Genomic DNA, 20,627 nt, shown 5'->3' on the forward strand with positions numbered 1-20,627 from the left:
GTCCATTGGCCCAGAACCGGGCCTGAAAATAACACCCGTTGCAAAGAACGGGCATCACATACACGAACATTGGTCATTAAGAACAGCCCAGAGCCTGCAATTAGCTCCAAATTCCTGCTGTCAATTACTGGCTGACACCAAAAGACCTGTTTTGATGGCTTCCTACTTGTCTCTGGTCTTTAGGAATTTGAGAAGCTGGATGCTCCCCCAGGAGACATCTCTCAGATTGATGATATGACAAAGCCCTGAAGACGACTTCTTGGCAGTGGCACCATGGCTACTGAACGATTCCCCAGTGGCCTGGATCTATTCTGGTCCTGGAATACTTATTTTCAAAAAGCAAAGCAAAGGGAAAGAAATGAAAGGAACGAGTATGAAACAACATGATATCCATGGCTCCTGTTCTTTGAAAGATGAGTTGAGCTAAATTTTCACGCATCTCCAGTTTGGGCTTTGAAAATCAACTTGAGGCAGAATTTAATCAGGTGCATCCAAAACTGACTGTAGGCAAGAGATGAGATGCACGCTGGCTGGTGGGTGGGAATGTTGGGGAGGAGGAGACGGCGGTGGGGGAGAATCTGCCTTTTCCCCCAGGGATTAACACTTGGTTTTTATTTATTTATTTGGGGGGGCGGGGGGAAGCGGCTTTCCCCAGCTGAGAACAGCAGCTGCGACGTGCCCGCCGGATGGCAGGGAACCGAATTCAAGACAAGGCGAAGGATAAAAGGGGCAACTTTTCCATAGGGAGCAGGAGATACAATGTGAGACCTTAAAGGGGGGGGGGGATTAAAAAAAAACCTGCAAATACTGGCCTGATTTGAGTTTTCTTTTGGAACAAAAGAGAAAATGCCTGGAAAAGAAAGCAAGAAAGAACACATTTCTTCTGAAAGCCAGATCAGCAGATGGTTCTTTCCATACATATGCAGGAGTTGGGGGTGGGGTGGGGGGTGCTCCCGTGATTCAAATAAGGGGGATGCAACCGAAGCAAGCATGGTGGATAGCCACTCACCCGGGCTTTGCACAAAGGGCCATTAAAGCACATGAATGAATAGGCAGTTTGATGCACAGAGGGTGCAGCTGCTGTTTTCCGAGAACGGCGCTTCACGCCTTACCAAAACAGAACTGGGGAAATTATTACAGATAAACAGATAGGCAGGTAATCAGGAAAGCCTGATTGTGGGAACAGAGAGCTCGGAAATCAGGTCTTCCACTCATCCACCCCGAGAACACAATCAACGAGATTATAAGAGGGAGAAAAACTTCAGTGCATTTGCTAATTGGAAATGTGTGTGTGTGTTCAAAAAAAAAAATCTCAGTCCTTAGCTGAAAAAGGCTTTCCCAAATGGGGGGGTGGGAAGAAAAATAAACAGTCTGCTTATTCGTGGGAGATTTTCCAACCGTATAGTAATACCATTATTAATAACAGCAACAAAAACAAAACGACAACGTGGGTCCTATTTTTTTCCAAATAGATTGGTGGATTTGCACTCTGCTCAAAGGAAGAATCCAATATTGCAGCCTGAGTGGGATAAACAAGGGCTTGGATTTGTGCAAATGACTAAAATAAACAACTGAGCTCGTCCAGACAGACTGGGGAAACTATCTGGTCCAAATAAGATGGGTGGGTAGGGATTAAAAATCTCGTTTGGCAGCAGGGCTGCATGGGATCCGCATGACCACACTGTCCACCTACCATTGGATATGGTGGGGACCGGCCCACCGTAATGCATGCTTGTGGTTCCACGTGTATCACTCTATCAAGGGATGAAGGTTATGTGTGTCACATTCCTTCAAAGAGGCTGCCATCTTCTGAGTTGATCACAATAAATTGAGTCCAGACTGCACCCCTTGGGAAGTTTCAGTCATGCGTTGTTTCATTGGTATTTAATGGATCCATACAGCTGCACAGATTCCATCAGGAACACTTGATAAGGAACAGAGTGGGAATTCAGGAAGAGGCTAACTAAAGATGTCCTCAAGCTGAGCTAGACTAATGGTGGCTACATGGACACAGCCATGCTATCTTCTTGGCAGTGGCACGGATGTGGTTTGCCACTGCCGCCTTGAAATTCTCAGTCCAGTCTACAGTCCTGTGATGCCCAGCTGATCTCCCATCCAAGTATGATCCATACCTGGCCCTGCTTAGTTCAGCCAAAGTCAGTCAGTTGCTGCCACCTGCTCTGATTCAAATGCAATGTATAAAATATGGATGTAGGTCGCCATATTCCAGAATGGTTTTTGTTGTTGGTTGTTGTTGTTTGAATTCCCAGGCCCACCTACAATTCTGGGATTCTCTGGTGTCCTCCCATGCGAGTTCTACCCAAATTTGACCCCAACCCTTCTTGGCTTTTCAAGATTTGCCAAGGTCAGCTAAGAAAACATTCTGATAGTATGTTTTCCCTTATCTATTTATGTTCTCCCCCCCACCCCCACAATCTAATATATTTTACACTCAATGTTGTTTTGTCTCTATCTAAGCAGTGTTCCTCACCCTTGGCAACTTTAAGATGTATGGACTTCAACTCCCAGAATGCTGGCTGGGGAATTCTGGGAGTTGAAGTCCATACACCTTAGAAGTTGCTGAGGTCGAGAAACTGAACTAAAGGACAATGAGTAGCTTAGAAAACCTACTTTGCATCCAGAAAGATCAGCCCCAGACTGCTAATAGAAAGGACCTGTAAGTCAGAATTATAGCTGAAATATGATATAGTATGTTTGCAAGAAACTCATATACGGCATAGAGATTGTAAATTTTGGGGTTATAATCAGTTGGGGAGTTGCTTTATTTCTGCACCAGACCAAACTCTCACAGGGTTGTCATTACGGGGAAGAACTGGAAGAGGAACAGCTATGCGCATCTCCTTGAGATTCCTGGAAGAAAGGCAGAATATCAATCTAACAAACAAGCAAGCAAATAAATATTTGAGCTTCCCACTGTATTCACACCACACTGGGTGCATTTTTCAAGGCAGAATGATCATCTAAGACTCTAAGACTTCAAACTCTCCTCCAAACTATTTTTACCGTTCCTGACCTCATGCCTTGCTTGAAGCTTTGGCAAGCAACTCATTGGACCCCCGGACCCTGTTTCATAGGTTGTTAAGTCAGGAAATTATAGGGGCGCTACACTTCAAACAACCGATTTAGGCTCATAAATCCCAAAGAAGATTCTCTGGAGCTTGCTCACCAGGATACAGGTCTGTCTGCATTCTCATTGTAAATCTGTGTCAAAGAGCTTTATAAAATCCAGCCGTCAAAGACACCTAAAGTCTTCCAGCTTGACTATCAGCAGACAAGACCTCGGCTGAGAAAGCGGGCACTTGAAAAACAAATGAAGATGTATCCTTTTAAAAAATGTATTCATTAGATTTATATCTTGCCTTGATTTTGTACAACTTAAGGTGTATATCATGTGCCCTCCTATTTTCCCAGCAACAACTACCAGATGGGTTGGGCTGAGAGAGAGGTGTTGGCCCAGGGTCACCCAGCCGGCTTTCATGCCTAAGGGAGGACTAGAACTCTCAGTCTCCAGCTTCTAGTCCAGCATCTTCACCACTCCACCAAATTGGCTCCTTTTATTCCTCCTTCACTGTAGAAATCCACCAAGATGGAACTGTGCTGGTCTCAAGCTACAGATAGTCCGAGCTTAACAACCACAATTGGGACTGGAATTTAGGTCGCTAAGGGATGTGGTCATTAAGTGAATCCAGATGTGATTTTATGACCATTTTGCAGTGGTCATTAAGCAAACCACATGGACATCAAGCAAGTCAGCCAGACTTAAGCAAGACAGCCAGTTCGGTCTAGTGGTTAAGGTGCTGAGCTAGAAACCAGGAGACTCTGAGTTCTAGTCCTGCCTTAGGCATGAAAGCCAGCTGGGTGACCTTGGGCCAGTCCCCCTCTCAGCCCAACTCACCTCACAGGGTTGTTGTTGTGGGGAAAACAGGAGGAGGAAGGAGTATTTGATATGTTCACTGCCTTAAGTTATTTATAAAAATAATAAAGGTGGGATAAAAATTAAATTTTAAAAAAATGTCATGCAGTTCCCTACTGATTTGCTTATCAGAAGCTGGCTGGGAAGGTTGAAAATGGTGATCACGTGACTGCAGGACACCGCAACCACTGTAAATGCATGACGGTTGCCAAGCACCCGAATCGCAATCATGTGACTGTGGGGACGCTGCGATGGCCATAAGTGCGAGGAACAGCCCTAAGTCGTTTTTTTCAATGCCATTGTAACTCCAGTCACTAACTGAATGGTTGCTAAGCAAGGACTAATGTCTGAACCCAAAATATGAACAACGGAAAGGGCTGTCCTGCACAATGAGAGCCATACCTCCTCTACACAGGATGAGAGGCTGAAAAGCCACACCATCATTCATTATCAGGGCTGTGCACAATAGGGTCTGCAGCAAACCCAACCCCACAATGACTCTGGGCAAGCCCCACTTCATGTGCCCACGTCATAATGCCACTGCAGGGCAGGGCTTGTGTTGCGATATCACTGCACATGCTCTGTCACCACAAAAGCATAATTCCTGGCTGAGAGCAGACCAGTTGCAGTCCGTGCAAGACTCCAAGTCAGAGACTGAATTCCAAGGTGGTTTAATCAACTCTACCAATCAAGTTTCTGAATCAGATCAACAACTGGGAAGGGCCCTGTGCATCTGGAAAACCCAAACGACCCAATCTGAAACTTCAAATGACTTACCAAATCACTTGAAGAAAACCAAGTTACTCTTTTGGCAGAATGATTTCACAGGAGTACTATGACAGTGGAACTTTAGAGGAGAGGGAATCACCCTTAACCAGGACTTTCTACCTGCGCATTGCCTTCTGTCAGGACCCGTGCAAGCAGAATCATGTCTGGGTTGAGCTACTGAAACAGGACCTGGGAAATCCATAATAAAACCCTACTCAAAATAGGGGGATCAAGGGCTAAACTAGGTTAGTTAATGCTCACCAATGGGGCGACAGTCTTACGTACACCAATTTGATCTCCCAGAGGAAAACTGGGGTATACATGTGGTACCCCAAAATTAAAATAATAATAATAAGGGCCAGAGGGCCAGGACTTAATATAAATCATAGCAGGCATTCTTCATTTTAGGCAGAAAGTGTGTGTGCCTGTGTGTGTGTGTGTCAATTAAACAGAGGGACCATGAAACCATTGGGAAAAAGATGCAAATTACATAATTTTCCTTATTTGCACAATTATGCTGTGACACCCAAGATGTCACATTTATTTATTTAGATTGATATGGCCACCCATCTCACCATGGTGATTTTGGGCAGCTCAGAACAAATAAAAACACCCTGCAAAATAATACCCCTACAAAATATTAACAAAAAAACCCAATATATAAAACCTATAATGACCACCCATGGGCTCCAGCTAATCTCCTGACCCCCGTACCTGGGAACATTTGTTCCCCTTGTCTCCCCACCCCCACACCCTTTATTATGCTAATAATGGAAAAGGAATGTTGTCCTTACTGACTTGTATAACCTGTTTGGCCCAGTGGCTCAGAAGTTGCACCCTTTCCCCTGAGATTGTTCTCAAGGAAAGAGGGGAAAAAATAAAATAACAAGATTCTACTGGTTCCTTCCTCCAGAAACTTCACTTCCCATTCTCTGATGGAAGAGCAACTACAGTAACATGCTGTCTCTGGATGGCATCATCTACTGTCAACTGCACTCAACCAGTTCCAATTATTTCCTAGGCAAAGTATCTCATCTCTAGTAAAGTCACAACGCTATGCAAGAGACATTACAAATTCTTAAGAGCCAGGCGGCTTTCTTTAAGGGGACAAAGACACAGGCCACCATATAGACCTGGAAACGCACATGAAATCGTGAAATAAAAAACATTCACCAAATATTTTAAGGGGAGCAGGAGATGAGAAGACGGCTACTGAAAGAGGGGAAAATAAAAATGGAAATTGGGCTCCCATGTCATGGATTTGGTTTAGAAGAGGCACTGTAAGGTAAAAGCTAAGTTGTGCCAGAATTATATAGCTATTTGTTTACCAAGGAAACAATGAAGTTCCAAACATAGTAAATTCTTAGCAGATGATATTACAGGTAACAATAAAATATCTTTAAAAAATTGATTGTCAGCTTAATGGACATCAAAGTTTTAAGGCTTTATGGTTCTTCAAGGATACACAAAGAGTAAAAAAATAAAAATAAACCAAGAGGTTGCTGGAAATTGCTATCACATAGGTGTAAAGCTTGAGAGGCATCTTCCTTGACAATGCCTGGGCTAGGAAAGATGTTCCTCAGCAGGGGTGCTCTTCTCAGCAGCTTCCCAACTGACTCAAGAGGATCACAGGAGTTCAGAAGGCAGGAGGGGGATGGAGTTAAGAGAAGCTCTATCTACTCTGTTGAGTCCCTCCCTCTTCTGGTGACATTAAGCGTCACCTTACTGCAGTCCTCCATCCACAAAAAGAAAGGGGCTATACTCTTCAGTGTAGAAAGAGGAGAACAACTGGAGAACAACTGCCTGGTGCCAACTTCTAGGATTTTAACTCCCAGAATTCCACAGACGGTAGGACCATTCAGCACAACTGGAGGGTACCAAGTTGATGAAACCTGGTTTAGGGTATGCCATCTTTGATTTTATCTTGTCTTGGACCACAACAGGTCTCCAGACAACAATATTTCATGGACAAGATCCAAGAAACTGCATGGAACAGGGCCAACACTGGCTTGCGACTGTCCATGCGCCTTGTCCATACATATTGGAGCTTTCCATACAGAGCTCCAGTTGCTTATTGCCACACTGAACCAACTAATAGCAAATGTAAGTATATTCTCTTCCTCCTTACCTATCTGACAGCCCTACATGAAGAAACTGATACTTGGCCATACTTTATACAGATCAATGCACACGGTTTGTTCTCTCCATAAGAAACAAACAAACCTCAACAACAAAACCCCACCCATTTCTCAGCCTTTTCCCATGTCACAAAACACAAGGTTTCTCAATAGTTCCATTTCTGTCTCTAGCATCTCCACCAAGTTTGGCTTACTTTCTGGTCTTCCAACGTTTGTGTCACTGAAAAGAGCAAAAATCTTCTTGTTGCACATGCCTCTCTGCCTGTATATATAAAAGGCAAGTATCTTTGGGCAAATGGCCCAACTCACAAATATGCTCAGACATCATGATAAAACTGATACAAACTGCATAACTGTTTGTGCAATGATGTCACAATGTGGGTATTATCATTTTGATGTCCCTGGACATTGGAACAGACTCCTGTATTTTGATGGGTCACTTTAGGTAAAGGTAAAGGTAAAGGTTTCCCTTGACGTAAAGTACAGTCGTGTCCGACTTTAGGGGGCGGTGCTCATCTCCGTTTCAAAGCCTTGGAGCCGACGTTGTCCATAGGACACTTCCGGGTCATGTGGCCAGCATGACTCACGGAACGCCGTTACCTTCCCGCCGAAGCGGTACCAATTAATCTACTCACATTTGCATGTTTTCGAACTGCTTGGTGTGCAGGAGCTGGGACGAGCAACGGGAGCTCACCCCGCCGCGCGGTTTCGAACCGCCGACCTTCCGATCGACAGCTCAGCGGTTTAACCCGCAGCGCCACCGCGTCCCTTGAGTCACTTTAGAGAGCACAGCAAATAATGGTTCGAACGAACTTAAACATTTAGGGCCATTATTTCAACAATTTATAAAATAAAAATAGAGCCAGTTTGGTCTAGTGGTTAAGGTGCTGGGCTAGAAACCAGGAGTCTGAGAGTTCTAGTCCCACCCTAGGCATGAAAGCCGGCTGGGTGACCTTGGGCCAGTCCCTCTCTCTCAGCCCAACCCACCTCACAGGATAGTTGTGAGGAAAATAGGAGGAGGAGGGAATATTAGGTGTCATGAGCACTGATGGTGAGCAGGAGGGGGCCCCTATCCAGGGGGGAAAACACATGCGTAGTAGCGAGGAATTGAGCAGCCATTCAAAGAGACACAGATCAGACCCGCCTTTTGGGGTTTATCTGTCTGGGTTTTTCCCACGCTTCTTCCGTTTGCTAGGATTTTCTGTCTAATGTAGCAGCAATAAAACACGAGCGACTTATTCCTCATCTCAGCGTGGTTCCTGCTTGTCAGGACATTAGGCATGTTCCCCACCTTCAGGTATTTATAAAAATAATAAAGGCAGGGTAAAAATTAAATATAAACAAACAAACAAACAAACAAATTTCAATTATCCATGTACTATAAATTATGCTTTTCCTTTTTTATGTATGAGAGGGGAGAATGAAAACATCCATTTTCATTCTAGACTAAACCGTAGCTTTTTTTTGCCTAGAAATGTGAGGAACTATGGTTTATCCCAATTACTGTGAGTTAAGCCAACCTAGGATCAAATAATGGGTTGATATCCTGATATGTCACATACAGAAGGAGAAGATATGATGGCTTGAGGCTCACCACAGCTTGTTTGAAGATTTACACTCTCTGTCTAACACTTGGGATGGCGCAGGATAGCAAACTTTTACTCTAAACGTGATTTTGAAGTGAGCTTACACTAACACTTACTTAATGCAGTATGTGAATGGACGAGCCATAAGTATGGCATCTCTCTGGCTGCAGCAGAATACAATATAAAAACTTAAAAGCAGTTCAACGCTTAGGTTAGTCAGTGTATTTGCAAATCATGGTGCAGGTTCCAGGCAGGTTCTAAGCAGCACTGGGCAGAAACCACTTTTCAAAAACCTTGGCCAAATTGTGGGCAGAGAAACTGGATTGATGATGTGCCATCAAGTCACTTTTAGCAACCATATAGATTTCCTCCAGGATGATCTCTCTCCAACTTGAACCTTCAGCTCTTCCAATGGTGCCCACATCGCCAGTGTAACTGAGTCCATCTAGCTTGCCACTGGTTGTCCTCTTCTTCTCTTTCTTACCACCTTTCCCAACATTGCAGAGAGTTAGGTCTTCCCATAACTAGGCTGACCATAGTTCCTTGAGACAAAAACAGGACACTGGGATGGCAAAACGGGACGGGGTTAAAAACAGGACATTGGGATGGCAAAACGGGGCAGGGCTGGGCAACGGGTTGGATCGGCAGGCAGGAACTTCTCCGGTTTTCTCGGGCTGGGAATCTTCGGATTCCTTCGTTTGCCAGAGGCAAGGCTGGGCTGGAGAGTCTAGTGAATGGTTGTCCCAGACAAGCCGTTCCTCCTCTGGCTGTGCTTTTACGTTCTTTTCTTCCCGCTGTTTCAAGGCAGGAGCCAATCGGCTCACCCTTTCATCACCGCCTATCAGCTGACCCTGTTTTTTTCTTTTTAGCTTTCCCGCCCGGTTGAGCTCTGCGGCTTTTCTCCCGCCGTTTCTGCCGAGCTCCCCCTCCTTCCACTCAGAGTGCATTCTGACGAGTTCGCAGGAACTTTCAAATTTTTAAGTAAGGTTTTTAAGAAAATGGGACAAGATGGACATTTATTTTAAAACAATGGGACGGTCTGGAAATGTTAAAAAAATGGGACTGCCCCGTTCAAAACGGGATGTATGGTCAGCCTACCCATAATGAGTCTGAAAGGTCATCATTTCAGCCTGATCATTTGGGCCTCAATGAGAACTCTTTATGGGGCAATATATTATATAAACCCAGGAAACCGGTGAACTAAGCAAGTTTAGAGGGTAGCATCAAAGCTTCTATTGCTTAGGAACAGCAGCATCTATGGGAAATGCGGGGAGGGGTGTCAGAAAAAGGCAAGATGCATCCAGCAGGTCTGCCGTATTGCTTTTTTTGACACCCCCTGCCCCAGACCCTGCTGCATAGGAAGAAGTAACTGCTCAAATAGTCAGGATAAAAATTGGGTGGCCTATGCATTTATTTAAAAACAAATAAACAAATAAATATTTAATAATAAATAAATGCCTTTCTCTTACAGAGAGAGAAATGCTCTGTATCTTGTAATAAGCTTATAGAGGAATGCTGGAAGTCAGTGATGCTGACTTGCAGAAAGATATGTGAGGGACTGTACTTCCAGTTCCCTATTGGTTTAAAAGCTGCAGAACCCTTTTGGGAAAACTTGGAACCCAGCCAACCTTTTGGAAGACCTACATTCCCTTGGGGGAAACTGGTTTATTGAGGACTAAAACAGGCCCCTATCTTCCACGGGAGCTCCTACTGCCTGTTTCTCCTTGCAGGCACTCAATCTCCATCTGTGCTGGTTAAGGAAAAAGGATTCTCTTCCTCTCAGGAAGCCAGCCGAGAGACATCAAAGGGAGTAGGGTGGGATGGGCTGGACTTCCATTTAGGACCATGAGGAAGGATTCTAAAGGCCATATGTAGCCTATGTGGCTTAAAGATAACTCAAAGACACCCCTTAAAGCAGAGTAGGTAACTTTTTTCTGCATCCCCTTAGGAGAAATCTGTTGGAGACTACATGGTGAGTGAGATCACGGCCAGAAAAGCTATGAAAACAGCAGGAAATTAATTGGTGTATGCAAACTAAGAGGAAATGCAGTTAGGCTTTTAATCTGTCCTAAAACCCTTGCACAAAACCCGCCCCGCTGTTTCTTCCTTATTATAAATCTGTAGGTTTGGTTTGCAGGTGGTCCTCACTTAACGACCCTTTCTGTAGGCAATCTCTCCTTTGCCTGACGCTTTCCCACTGCCAGTGTGATTGCATGGCTTTTAATGTGTAGAACAGCTTGCTCTCTTGAAATCTCTCTCCAATCCCTCCACTTTGTGAGAGTGGAGGGAAGGGTCAGGCAAAGAAAGATTGCCTACAGAAATTGCTTGTGCCCCCCGCCAGTGCAGAGCAGAGAGTACTGTAAGCTGTTTGCATAGCATACCCATGCTCCCAACCCCAGGCTTTCGATGTCTAGAAGAGCAAACAGTTTACTCTCTTACAATCCCTTTCTCTCCAATCTCTCTGCTCTGCAAGGGAGGAAAAAAAAACACAGGTCAGGCACCCGACAATACTATTGACTAATGGTGATCACGTGACTGAAGGACACTGTGAAGGTTGGAAATTGGCTGTAAATTTATCTTTTCAGAACCATTGTAACTTCAAATGGTTGCTGAACAAGTGGTTGGTAAGCAAAGACTACCTGTACACATAATAGGGCTGAGCAGTGCTTCAGATTCGATTCCAGAAAGGTGCTCTGGAATGCGCATCGGCACAAACCTACCACGTGTCTCCAACTTTTTAAAGCAGCCACATCCTGTAAGGGCATCTGCACCATCCTGAAGAAAAGTATAGGTAGTCCTTGTTTAGCGACCACAATTGGGACCGGAAACTTCACCATTAAGTGAAGCAATCACTAAGTGAAACTGCAACTGTGCTTACGATCTGACTTCAGCTTTCCTTTGCTTTACAGAGCTGCAAAGGTCGTAAATACGAGGATTGGTCACAAAGTTACTTTTTCATCACTGCTGTAACTGTGAACAGTCACTAAACGAGGCAGCTGTTAAACAAGGACCATCTGGACAGCTATTTTGAAGAGTGGTACACACACCGAAAGAACTCTTTCATATAATTTCCAAAGCACTACACTATCCTAATACATAACACCAAGTCAACATATCGATCTGCAGCTTTGAGGTGTGCACATCAGGGCTCAATGCCTTTTGCAAACCATACCTGTCCAACAAATGCCAACTTGATATTAAACATAAACCCCATTATTTTCTCATTTCCTAGAAGTCTCATTTCCCTAAAAGTAGAAATAAGTAAGGACCCGCTGTCTTAATTCCAGTTATATGAAGCTTTAAAAGCATCGCTAAGTGAAACTGCAACTGAGCTTATGATCTGACTTCAGCTTTCCTTTGCTTTACAGACCTGCAGAGGTTGTAAAAATGAGGATTGGATAATCTACTTCCCCTTTGTTTTTCTTCCCTTCCCAGCACTAAATTCCTAAGCACAATAAATGGCAAACCTTAGAAAGCAGGGAATGGTGGTGGAATCTGCCCTTTGAGAACAGAAAGGAGAATCCATTAGTTGTGGAAGGGGACTGTGGGCTCAGTGGAAAAGTAGGGTTTAAGCCCCAATTTTAAAATGCCCTATCCCTGGTTTGTCCTGCAAATGAGTTACTGGGTCCATGGGAATATCAAAGGTGGAGGCTGTCATGGAGATGAGTAAGGGGGCCTCTTCCTGCTTCTTAAAATGACAATAGCATAACCCCCCCCAAAACTATATTAGTTGGCTTTTGATTTTGGATCTTGGAGAGCTCTGCCTTCAAGGTACCCTGCAAGGGAGTTCTCCTTTAGGAAGAACAACCATCAAGGGATACAGCATGCAGAGATCTTTCCATAAGCTCCTTAAAAGAGAGGGGAGCCCGCCCAGGGTGGAGTGCGAAGGTGGGGGGAGACACGAATGCAACAGGAGGGATGGGTGCCCCAAAGGAACAAGGTGTGGGGAGGGGATGCCGTGATCAGAAAAGGAAGCAACCCAAATGCCCTGTGGGGAAGGGCAGTTCAGAAGCTGGTGGACACTTCGTGAGCAAAGCCCAAGGCGGATATGCAAGTGGGGAACGGGGGAAGCCAACAATGTCATCAGAGGGGGGAAAGGGAAAAGAAGGGGTCCATGAGGGTGGGGGTGGAGGAACCCAGCCAAGTTCCCACCGGATGCTGGAGTTTAAGTTCCCCACCCCACCCTGTAAGCAGAGCCAAGGGAATCTGAAGGACCACCTTGGAGTGAGATGGAAGAGACCCCCAGTTTCATCCTGGAAACAAAGTCTGCTTGGCATTCTGCAGAGTCGCAGCCAATCTGGTGGGGGAGGGACAATGCAGATGGCTCTCGAAAGCCATTTTTCTCTCCCCCCCCAACTCCTCCAACTCCAACTGGCAAAATATTCTCACCCCTCTTTGAGACCGGAAGTGCAGTATTGGCCCCGAAGTTTAACTTGCGTGAGAAAAACACAGAGTCCCATGCCAGGAGAAAGAAAACAGAGTCCACCCAGATGTGAAATGCCCCCCATTTGAATCACTACCCTCCCCTTTGCAGGCTCTACTTTCCCAAGCAGTGTTGTGGAGCTCCTAAACCCCAAAAGGTTGCCAGTCACATGGATTAGTAGCTGGGACGCAACTCCAAAGGAGCACCAGCCAACTTGAAGTTGCCTGTTCAGGAAAGGCTGGTGCAAATTAATTAACTGGCAGGTTTTTCCTCAAAAAGATTTTGTTTCCTCCACTCATCTGTGAATTCCCAGTCATCTTCTACCAGGAAGAATTCTTTTAGCCAGTTGAGAAACATCACTCTTTTGCAGAATGCAAGCAGAACCAGCCTGCACTTCACTGAATGCAAACCAAGCCCTCCATAGAAAGCTTATACATGAATTTGAGCCCTGACCTAATCTGAACTCGTTCAAGATTTTCCTCGGAAGCTGCAGGAGGCATTTGCTCTTTCCAAAACAGATACAGCTCCTTATCTCAAGTTGATAATGTTAGGCACACTTACAAGACGTTAAAAAAAAAGCCCAAAACTAAACATGAATTTTCATTCCCTGAAGCAGCAAATTATGTAAAGCAAATGGAACTTGAATGGGAATTTGGCAGGCTTCACTTCAAGAAAAAGTGTTTACTTTGAAAGAAGAGGGGAATGCAGGTAAGTAAATGAAGGAAACAAGGAGGAATCAAGAGGCTGACAGCTTCTACCCCAGTGTTTCTCAAACTTTAAGCAGTGTGGACTTCATCTCCCAGAATTCCCTAGCCAGCCAACACAGTCTGGGAGTTGAAGTCCACACATCTTAAAGTTGCCAAGCTTGAGAAGCACTGTTCTGCACAATACAAAGCGGACCTCAATGCTCACTTTAGCTTCCTGTTCTCAGATGTTCTTCAACCTGGTGCTCTCCAGGGGCACTGGATTATAATTCTCAGGATTATAATGTATCCAGAGAGGTGCAGGCTGGCACTTCTGGAAAGCACCAGTTTCAGGAGGCAGCTTTAACCAGCTTCCACCATCTTCATAGGGTGAGAATTGCATTTAGGGAAGAGCTATCAATTCTCACAGCTGTTCCAGTTTCCTTTCCTTTCCTTTCCCTCACAACCTGTCTGCAGCTGCAAGAGAAGGCAGGGACAACTTTGGCAGGTGGCCAAGTAGCCCACTGGCTAGTCAGGAGAGGAAGCTCAAAGGGGATTCAGTTCCTCCATCAACCAAAGGCCCCCCTCCAGCTGATCGACAACTAACCCACCACTTTCAATTCATGAGGAAACAACCTTCACTAGACACTAGAAGTATCTTCACTAGCTGTTCCTGCGTGGTCACCATTAGCACTGATGAACTGCAGCAGAAATCAAAGTTAATGATCATCTCATCTCCCACCCAGCACATTTTACATAATGACAATAATAGAGCACATAGGCTTAGCTTAACAGCAGACCACCTCCAGAGCACATTCCACTTTTGTAGCATAACATGCCCACATTTTAAGGAGTTACCCAACCTGAGAGAGAGAGAGAGAGAGAATTTTAAGACTAGTGTTATTGCCAGATCTATGCTGATTTCTGGTGCCTGCAAGTTTTTTCAGATCAATCTCTTTGCGGTCTCTTCCAACCCCTTGGAATTCAGTGACTGGTCCATAATTTCCAGGATCCTTCTTTTCCCCCGTGGTAAGAACAAGATTTGTCCTCTTCCAGTTGCTGGTACTTTGCCCACGGTTGGGGAATGGCTCTTCACTTGGAATGAATTTAAATCTCCAGAGCCAGATAAATGGCATCCTAGGAAATTGAAAGAAGGTGCTGACTGTCTGGCTGAATCTCTATGCATTACCTCCGAGCAATCCTGAAGCCTAACACCAGCATGAATAGGGCTTTGATGCAGAATAGAAAATTTAACTAGAGCAAAAATTCAGAATCGGTGTTGGGTATCCTTCACTGTATTAACCAGGAACCTCGCCCCCCTGCCGTTTCCTGCACAGGCATAAGACCACTTCAGTTTGAAATACTCCCAGGCAGTATTTGTGGTTAAAATGTTGTGCAATCTTTTATCTCTATTTTTCATTCCCGTTTATGCAAATATAAACAGAAGGGGGAAAGGCTGTACAGGTAGTCCTCACATAATTACCATTTGTTTAGTGACTGTTCAGACTTACTACAGAGCTGAAAAAAACGGTCCTCAACTTACAACCATCGCAGTACCCCGATGGTTACATGATCACGGTTTGGGCACTTGCAACCAGTTTACATTTATGACTATCACAGCATTCTACGGTCACATGATCACCATTTTCGACCTTCCCGGACAGCTTCTGACAAGCAAAATCAATGGGAAATCATATGATCTGCTCAATGACCACATGGTTCGCTTAAAACCCACAGTGATTCGCTTAACGACCACCACAAAGGTCGTAAAACCGGGTTGGATTCACTTAATGACTGCTTCGCTTAGCAACTGAAATTCCAGTCTCAATTGTGGTTGTTAAGGACTACCTTTACTTGAATTCCTCAGCAAGCACAAGCGAATCCAATATTCACCTCCTACAACAGCAAGACACTATTCCAAATCTATCTATCAACCTTAAGGGCAATGGTAGGGTGGCAGACACTCACAAATATCTGTGCCACGATTTGCAACCCCCAAAGCAAGCATTTATGTTGGCAAAGGCAAAGCTGCCACAATGGTGAAGGCAGATCCTTCAAAACAATCCCAATTCCCTTTTCAGGACCAATGCAGATATTAACCGTGCTATGAACAAGAATAAGCCATTTTAAAAAGCCATTTTAAACAGCCATTTGCTGGTGTGCGTGCATACAGATGCACATACAGAAGCACACCTCCCGCTCTCTACCTGTCTGCAGCAGGAAATACTCAAGCTCCCGGAGTAGCAATCATAACACATGGCGAGAGGCCCACTCTCAGCCAGGACAAAGAACAACCAGCCTTGGATTGCTGCCTAAAACAAACCCACCTTCGGAACCACAACGCCCGTGAGCCTCCAAATATTTCTGTGAATGAGGAGCTACCCCTTGCAAGGAAAAGTCCTCCCTGTCTGAGGTGATCACATAACACCCTGGGGCAATTAGGGAAAACTCTTCTCATGTGGAAAAGCAAAGAGAAGATCATTACTAAATGTGCTGGCTTCACTTCCTGCAAAGAGCAGCAGAAAACTGGCGGGCAACCAGGAAGGAATCACCCATTTAGCCCAGAAGCAAAATTCAGGGGATTTAGGAAAGGGTAGGAACTTGGCATTTTCCGCAATTCCACTCTCAAGGTCTGACAAGCTCCTCCAAAATTAAAATATATCTCAAGATCACGGAGCCCAATCTGAACATGTAACTACCCAACCACAACTGAACCGCTCTAATCCAGGGTTTCTCAAAGCCAGGTTAAGATGGGTGGACTTCAACTCCCAGAGTTCCCCCAGCCAGCATGCTGGCTGGGGGAACTCTGGGAGTTGAAGTCCACCCATCTTAACCTGGCTGAAATTGAGAAACACTTCTAATCTATCCGTAAAATGCACCATTTAAAGCTGTATACTATACAACGCAAAACTTTACCAAGGTTTATTTGATTCAATAAAATGAATCAAATAAAAATGTGTGTAACTGAATTCTCATTACAAACCATTAGAAGGGAGAGCAGAAGCGATTCTTGATGGAACCGCTGCGTTTCCCTACAGAAACCCAATGTTGCTTGTAAATTCTGCCAGATTCATTGCAGGACATCCTGATGCCCGGTTTAAAATGGGAACTGAGGTTCCCACCTCTTTCGTTATTATTAAAGCATTCATAGTTCAGGTTTTCAGAGGAGACTTCCAAGTCAGCTTACGAACTGGTCGCAGTCCACACCATTTCCATCTAACAGACACAACACAAATGCAAATAGGACTGGGAAGGGAAGCAACTTGGATGCACAGTCCTCACTAAGCCTTGGATGCTGATGGCTGAACAAAGCTAGGAAGGTGTGGTGATGATCCACAGGCTAGGAGAAGTACCATCAGGGGAACTCTGGCATGGTGGAGACCTCTTCTGCATCCAGACAAGATGAAGGGATCAAACAAGAGCATCTCCGGTGCTGGCATTAGGGTTTGGTTAGGAATGTAAAGGTCTATGAGACTCAAAAGCTGAAGGAAAATTACCCAACACAAACTATTTCCATTCTGGCTACCTTGAGCTACAAAGCTTGAAGATGCACCAGGGCAGCCTTTACTTCTTCATAGAACATTTTATCAGTTAAACATCAGAAGGTGACTGATGTTTAACTGACTTTTCAGACTTAGAAATTATTCAAAGCTCACTTCAACAAATGCACGGAGTGGCTAAACCAAGGTTTCTCAACCAGGGTTCCATGGAACGCTAGGGTTCCACGAGAGGTCACTAGGGGATCCCTGGGAGATCATGATTTATTTAAAAAAATATTTCAAATTCGGGCAACTTCACATTAAAGAGGTAAGTTTCATTCTTTATTTTTAGTTTAAGAACACTGTTCATGTATACATACAGGCCTACCCATGAAACGAATATAGTAATTTTGTAACTTCTGGCCTATTGAGCCTGAATGTGCAGGGGTTCCCCGAGGCCTGAAAAATATTTCATGGGTTCCTCCAGGGTCAAAAGGTTGAGAAAGGCTGGCATAAACTATTAGTTACAACAGTCATCACATCAGAGAACTTGACCTGAGTAGAATGATAGGTCCAAAGTCCTTCTCTCTTACAGATAATCTCAACATTAGCAGCTGGTGGAAGATGGAGGGAAGTTCTCAGATGGAGCTGTATCCAGAATTCTTTCAAAGGGTCTTCGGCAGCTACCAGAAGAGCTGGGAGTAAGGAAATACAGACGCCTAAAGGAAGATCTCAACTTGCTTCTCAGTTCTACTTCTGTAGCTCTTTGGGGTTGGAGAAACTCATTGCAGATTCAGACACAACAAGTATGTTTTCTCAAGCAGAAGGTCATTTGGACTTATTTCTTAAAGGCACAAAATCCAGCTCATTTAGATCCTGCCCTAGATATTAATGGGTATCAGGATATGGAGTGATAGAACCTGCAAAAACTGTTGCAGAATCACTGCAAAGATCATCCATTCAAGTAAAACTACCAAATCTTCAGTGTCTTTCTCTCTCTTTAAGGGAAACTGTAACTGGACTGGACTGGATGGTCCATGAAGGGTTCCGTAGAAGACCTCTGTGACCGGGGGCCATGATGGTGCAAGACGCCATAATATAACATCATATCTTTGGGTGTTCATATAAACCCATTAGACTAATTAGCCTGCCTGTAATTCAAAAGAAAGCCCTCTTTCACAAAATAACAAAAATGCATACATATTTTATTTATTCTTCAAATTTCTATCATCGCCCACCTCTCCCCAAAAGGGGAGATATATATGATCCTTTTCCATCCACCCAATGCTAGCAGATACTTAGGGAAGACTTTCCCAAAAATTGCAAGAATGATAAAAAGGAACTTTGCTTCTGAATGTTCCCATTCCAGTTGAATTACACACACATGCACATGGACACACAAAATGCACAATCTGTAAAGTGACTTGCAACAGAAATTATTCAGTTTATGAGGCTGCCTAATCAAAACAACATTCTCTTATATGCTCCTACTTCTCTCAAAAACAAAACTAAATTCATTTTCATTCTCCTGTCTCTAAATTCAAAGTCCATTCAAAACCAAAAGGACTTCAGAATGGCGCTGATGCCAACTGAGATGCAAACTCCAGTCTCGCCCCAAATGAATCCCCATATCCTGCGCCTACAGAACACAGACCCTGCTAATTTTGCAACTGTGGGATGCTTCCGTGCAAAACTGCTTCTCTTCACATGTCCCTAACTTGTCAAAACATCCTCTTAGAACTTGTTCTGAGGAAAAAAAACAATTAAAAAGGGGAGGTGGGCTATTAAGCAGGGCGCACCAACCAAGCCAACAGTTGTGAACAGTTGTGCAAGGGAGCTTTTAAACTCTGCTAGCTCTTCCGGTTTAAAGGCATGGTCTTTGTGTGAGTGGGCCATTATATTGTCCTTCAAATAGCCCTTCAAAACTCCCTTCAGCTGAGGCCCCTACAATGGCAAAGCATCTGGTGTGCAGGGACCTCAGAGCTTCTTATGCTAATAGCATCTGGCCCTTGTCTTGTTACGTCCCCTCCTCCCCGTCCATCTGCTTATCTGGTCCACCTGTTGTCCCATGTTTGGACTGCAGGAACCTGGTCAGGGCACAGATTTCATCTTGTTCACACTGAACCAAACATGCCCGTCTCTCAGCAAGCCCATGAGAACTTCCACCCCTTGAAAAAGGTGATTGAGCTCCTGCAGACAATGCCTGGGCCGTGGGGCTCATTTGCATCTCATGTGAAAACAGAAGGCAAGAAGGAAGACCCCTTCCAACCCCTGCCCCGAGCAAAAAGAGGTGCTCCCTTACCTTCTTTCTGGAGTGAGTGTGGTCTTCCTCTCTCGATGCTTTGCTGTTTTTCCCAGCTCTTGAAAGTTTGGGCTCCCCAGATTGTTTAATGGTGATTTTGATCTCAGGTGGGCAGATATAGTTCTCTAGGCTTTTGGGAGGTTTCTTGGCCCTCTTAGTGGTCTGGATTTTCAATTTCAGGCTTCCCTCTGTGAAGTTGGCCTCCTTGATGGAAAACTCCTGTTCCTCCAGGCCGTCACCGGCTACCCATTTCTCGCTGTCGGCATTGGAAATCGAATCTACATCCCTCCTGGAGCAAAGCTCATCTTCTTCCTCTACTTCCATACGATCGCCGCCCCCTGGAATCCCTTTTGCAGAGCTGGACGTAGAGAGCAGGGTCTCCCCAGGTCCCCCAAGAGCAGCAGGAGCTTTGGCAGAAGCAATGGCTGATGCCAAGAAATCCGTCTCACTTCCCCTCTGTCGGGAAGTGCCTGAATTTTCCCTTGGCTCCATAGCAATCCCCCAGTCTCTGGAAGTCTTATGGGGGGAGCAGGGGAGACTGAGGAGAAGAAGAGGGAAACCCCCAGAAGAGGAGGGGAGCTCTCACTTGGAGTTTCTTACAGGTCCAAATGTCCAATCACCAGAAGGAACTCAAAAGCTTTCAGATCTGTGACTGATGGGAACAAAAAACAGAGAGCAGATAATCAGCATTTCAGCGTTGATCGTTCTGCAAGTTACTGTCAATCTCAATTCACATCTCAGTAATGATTTATTGCACTCATAATCTGCATTTCTTCCATGGAGATCATGGTAGTGCACGTGGTCCTTCCCAATATTGATCTCTCAGCAACTCCATGACATAAATTAGGCTGAGGGAGAGGTCTAACCCAAGATTAGTCACTTTGTACAAAACATTGCTCCCAAATCCTAATATAAACCATTACACCTTACTGAAGTCTGATCCCCAGTGTCCACATTCAGAATGGTAAAGCTAAAACTAGGATTTGGGAATGCCCACATTGGGTGTGTGAATCCTGGCAGGTTCAAGTCACAGCCACATTCAAATTTCTGCAGCACACACTGGCATCCATGAGCAGATAATGAAATGTGTATCATGATGTAAACTGTTGTGTGTGTGTGTGTGTGCGCGTGCATCACAGCATCAAACACACAATAAGGGGCAAAGCTTGCATTGTGATATCTCAATGCACTTTTCACCTTTCCAGTGAGACTTCTGGATTCTAAAACTTCTGAAGTGGTGAAAGTCCAAGCTGCAGAATTGGTCCAATGTTTTAACACTGAAAACTGTTTTTTTCCCCCCCTTTTAATCAGGTC

General features: G+C 44.7%; 1 protein-coding gene across 1 annotated transcript in view; it reads right to left on the minus strand.

The window, feature by feature from the left end:
- Positions 1 to 19,960, minus strand: part of SETBP1 (SET binding protein 1) — a 237,933-nt gene extending 217,973 nt beyond the window's left edge. The window contains exon 1 of the mRNA XM_063295874.1: positions 19,314 to 19,960. Coding sequence (XP_063151944.1) covers positions 19,314 to 19,805 — 492 coding nt within the window. The 5' untranslated portion in view covers positions 19,806 to 19,960. The remainder of the gene's footprint in view (positions 1 to 19,313) is intronic.
- Positions 19,961 to 20,627: the final 667 nt, after the last annotated feature.

Source organism: Candoia aspera, chromosome 2 (genome assembly GCF_035149785.1).
Source record: "Candoia aspera isolate rCanAsp1 chromosome 2, rCanAsp1.hap2, whole genome shotgun sequence".
Lineage (NCBI taxonomy): Eukaryota > Metazoa > Chordata > Lepidosauria > Squamata > Boidae > Candoia > Candoia aspera.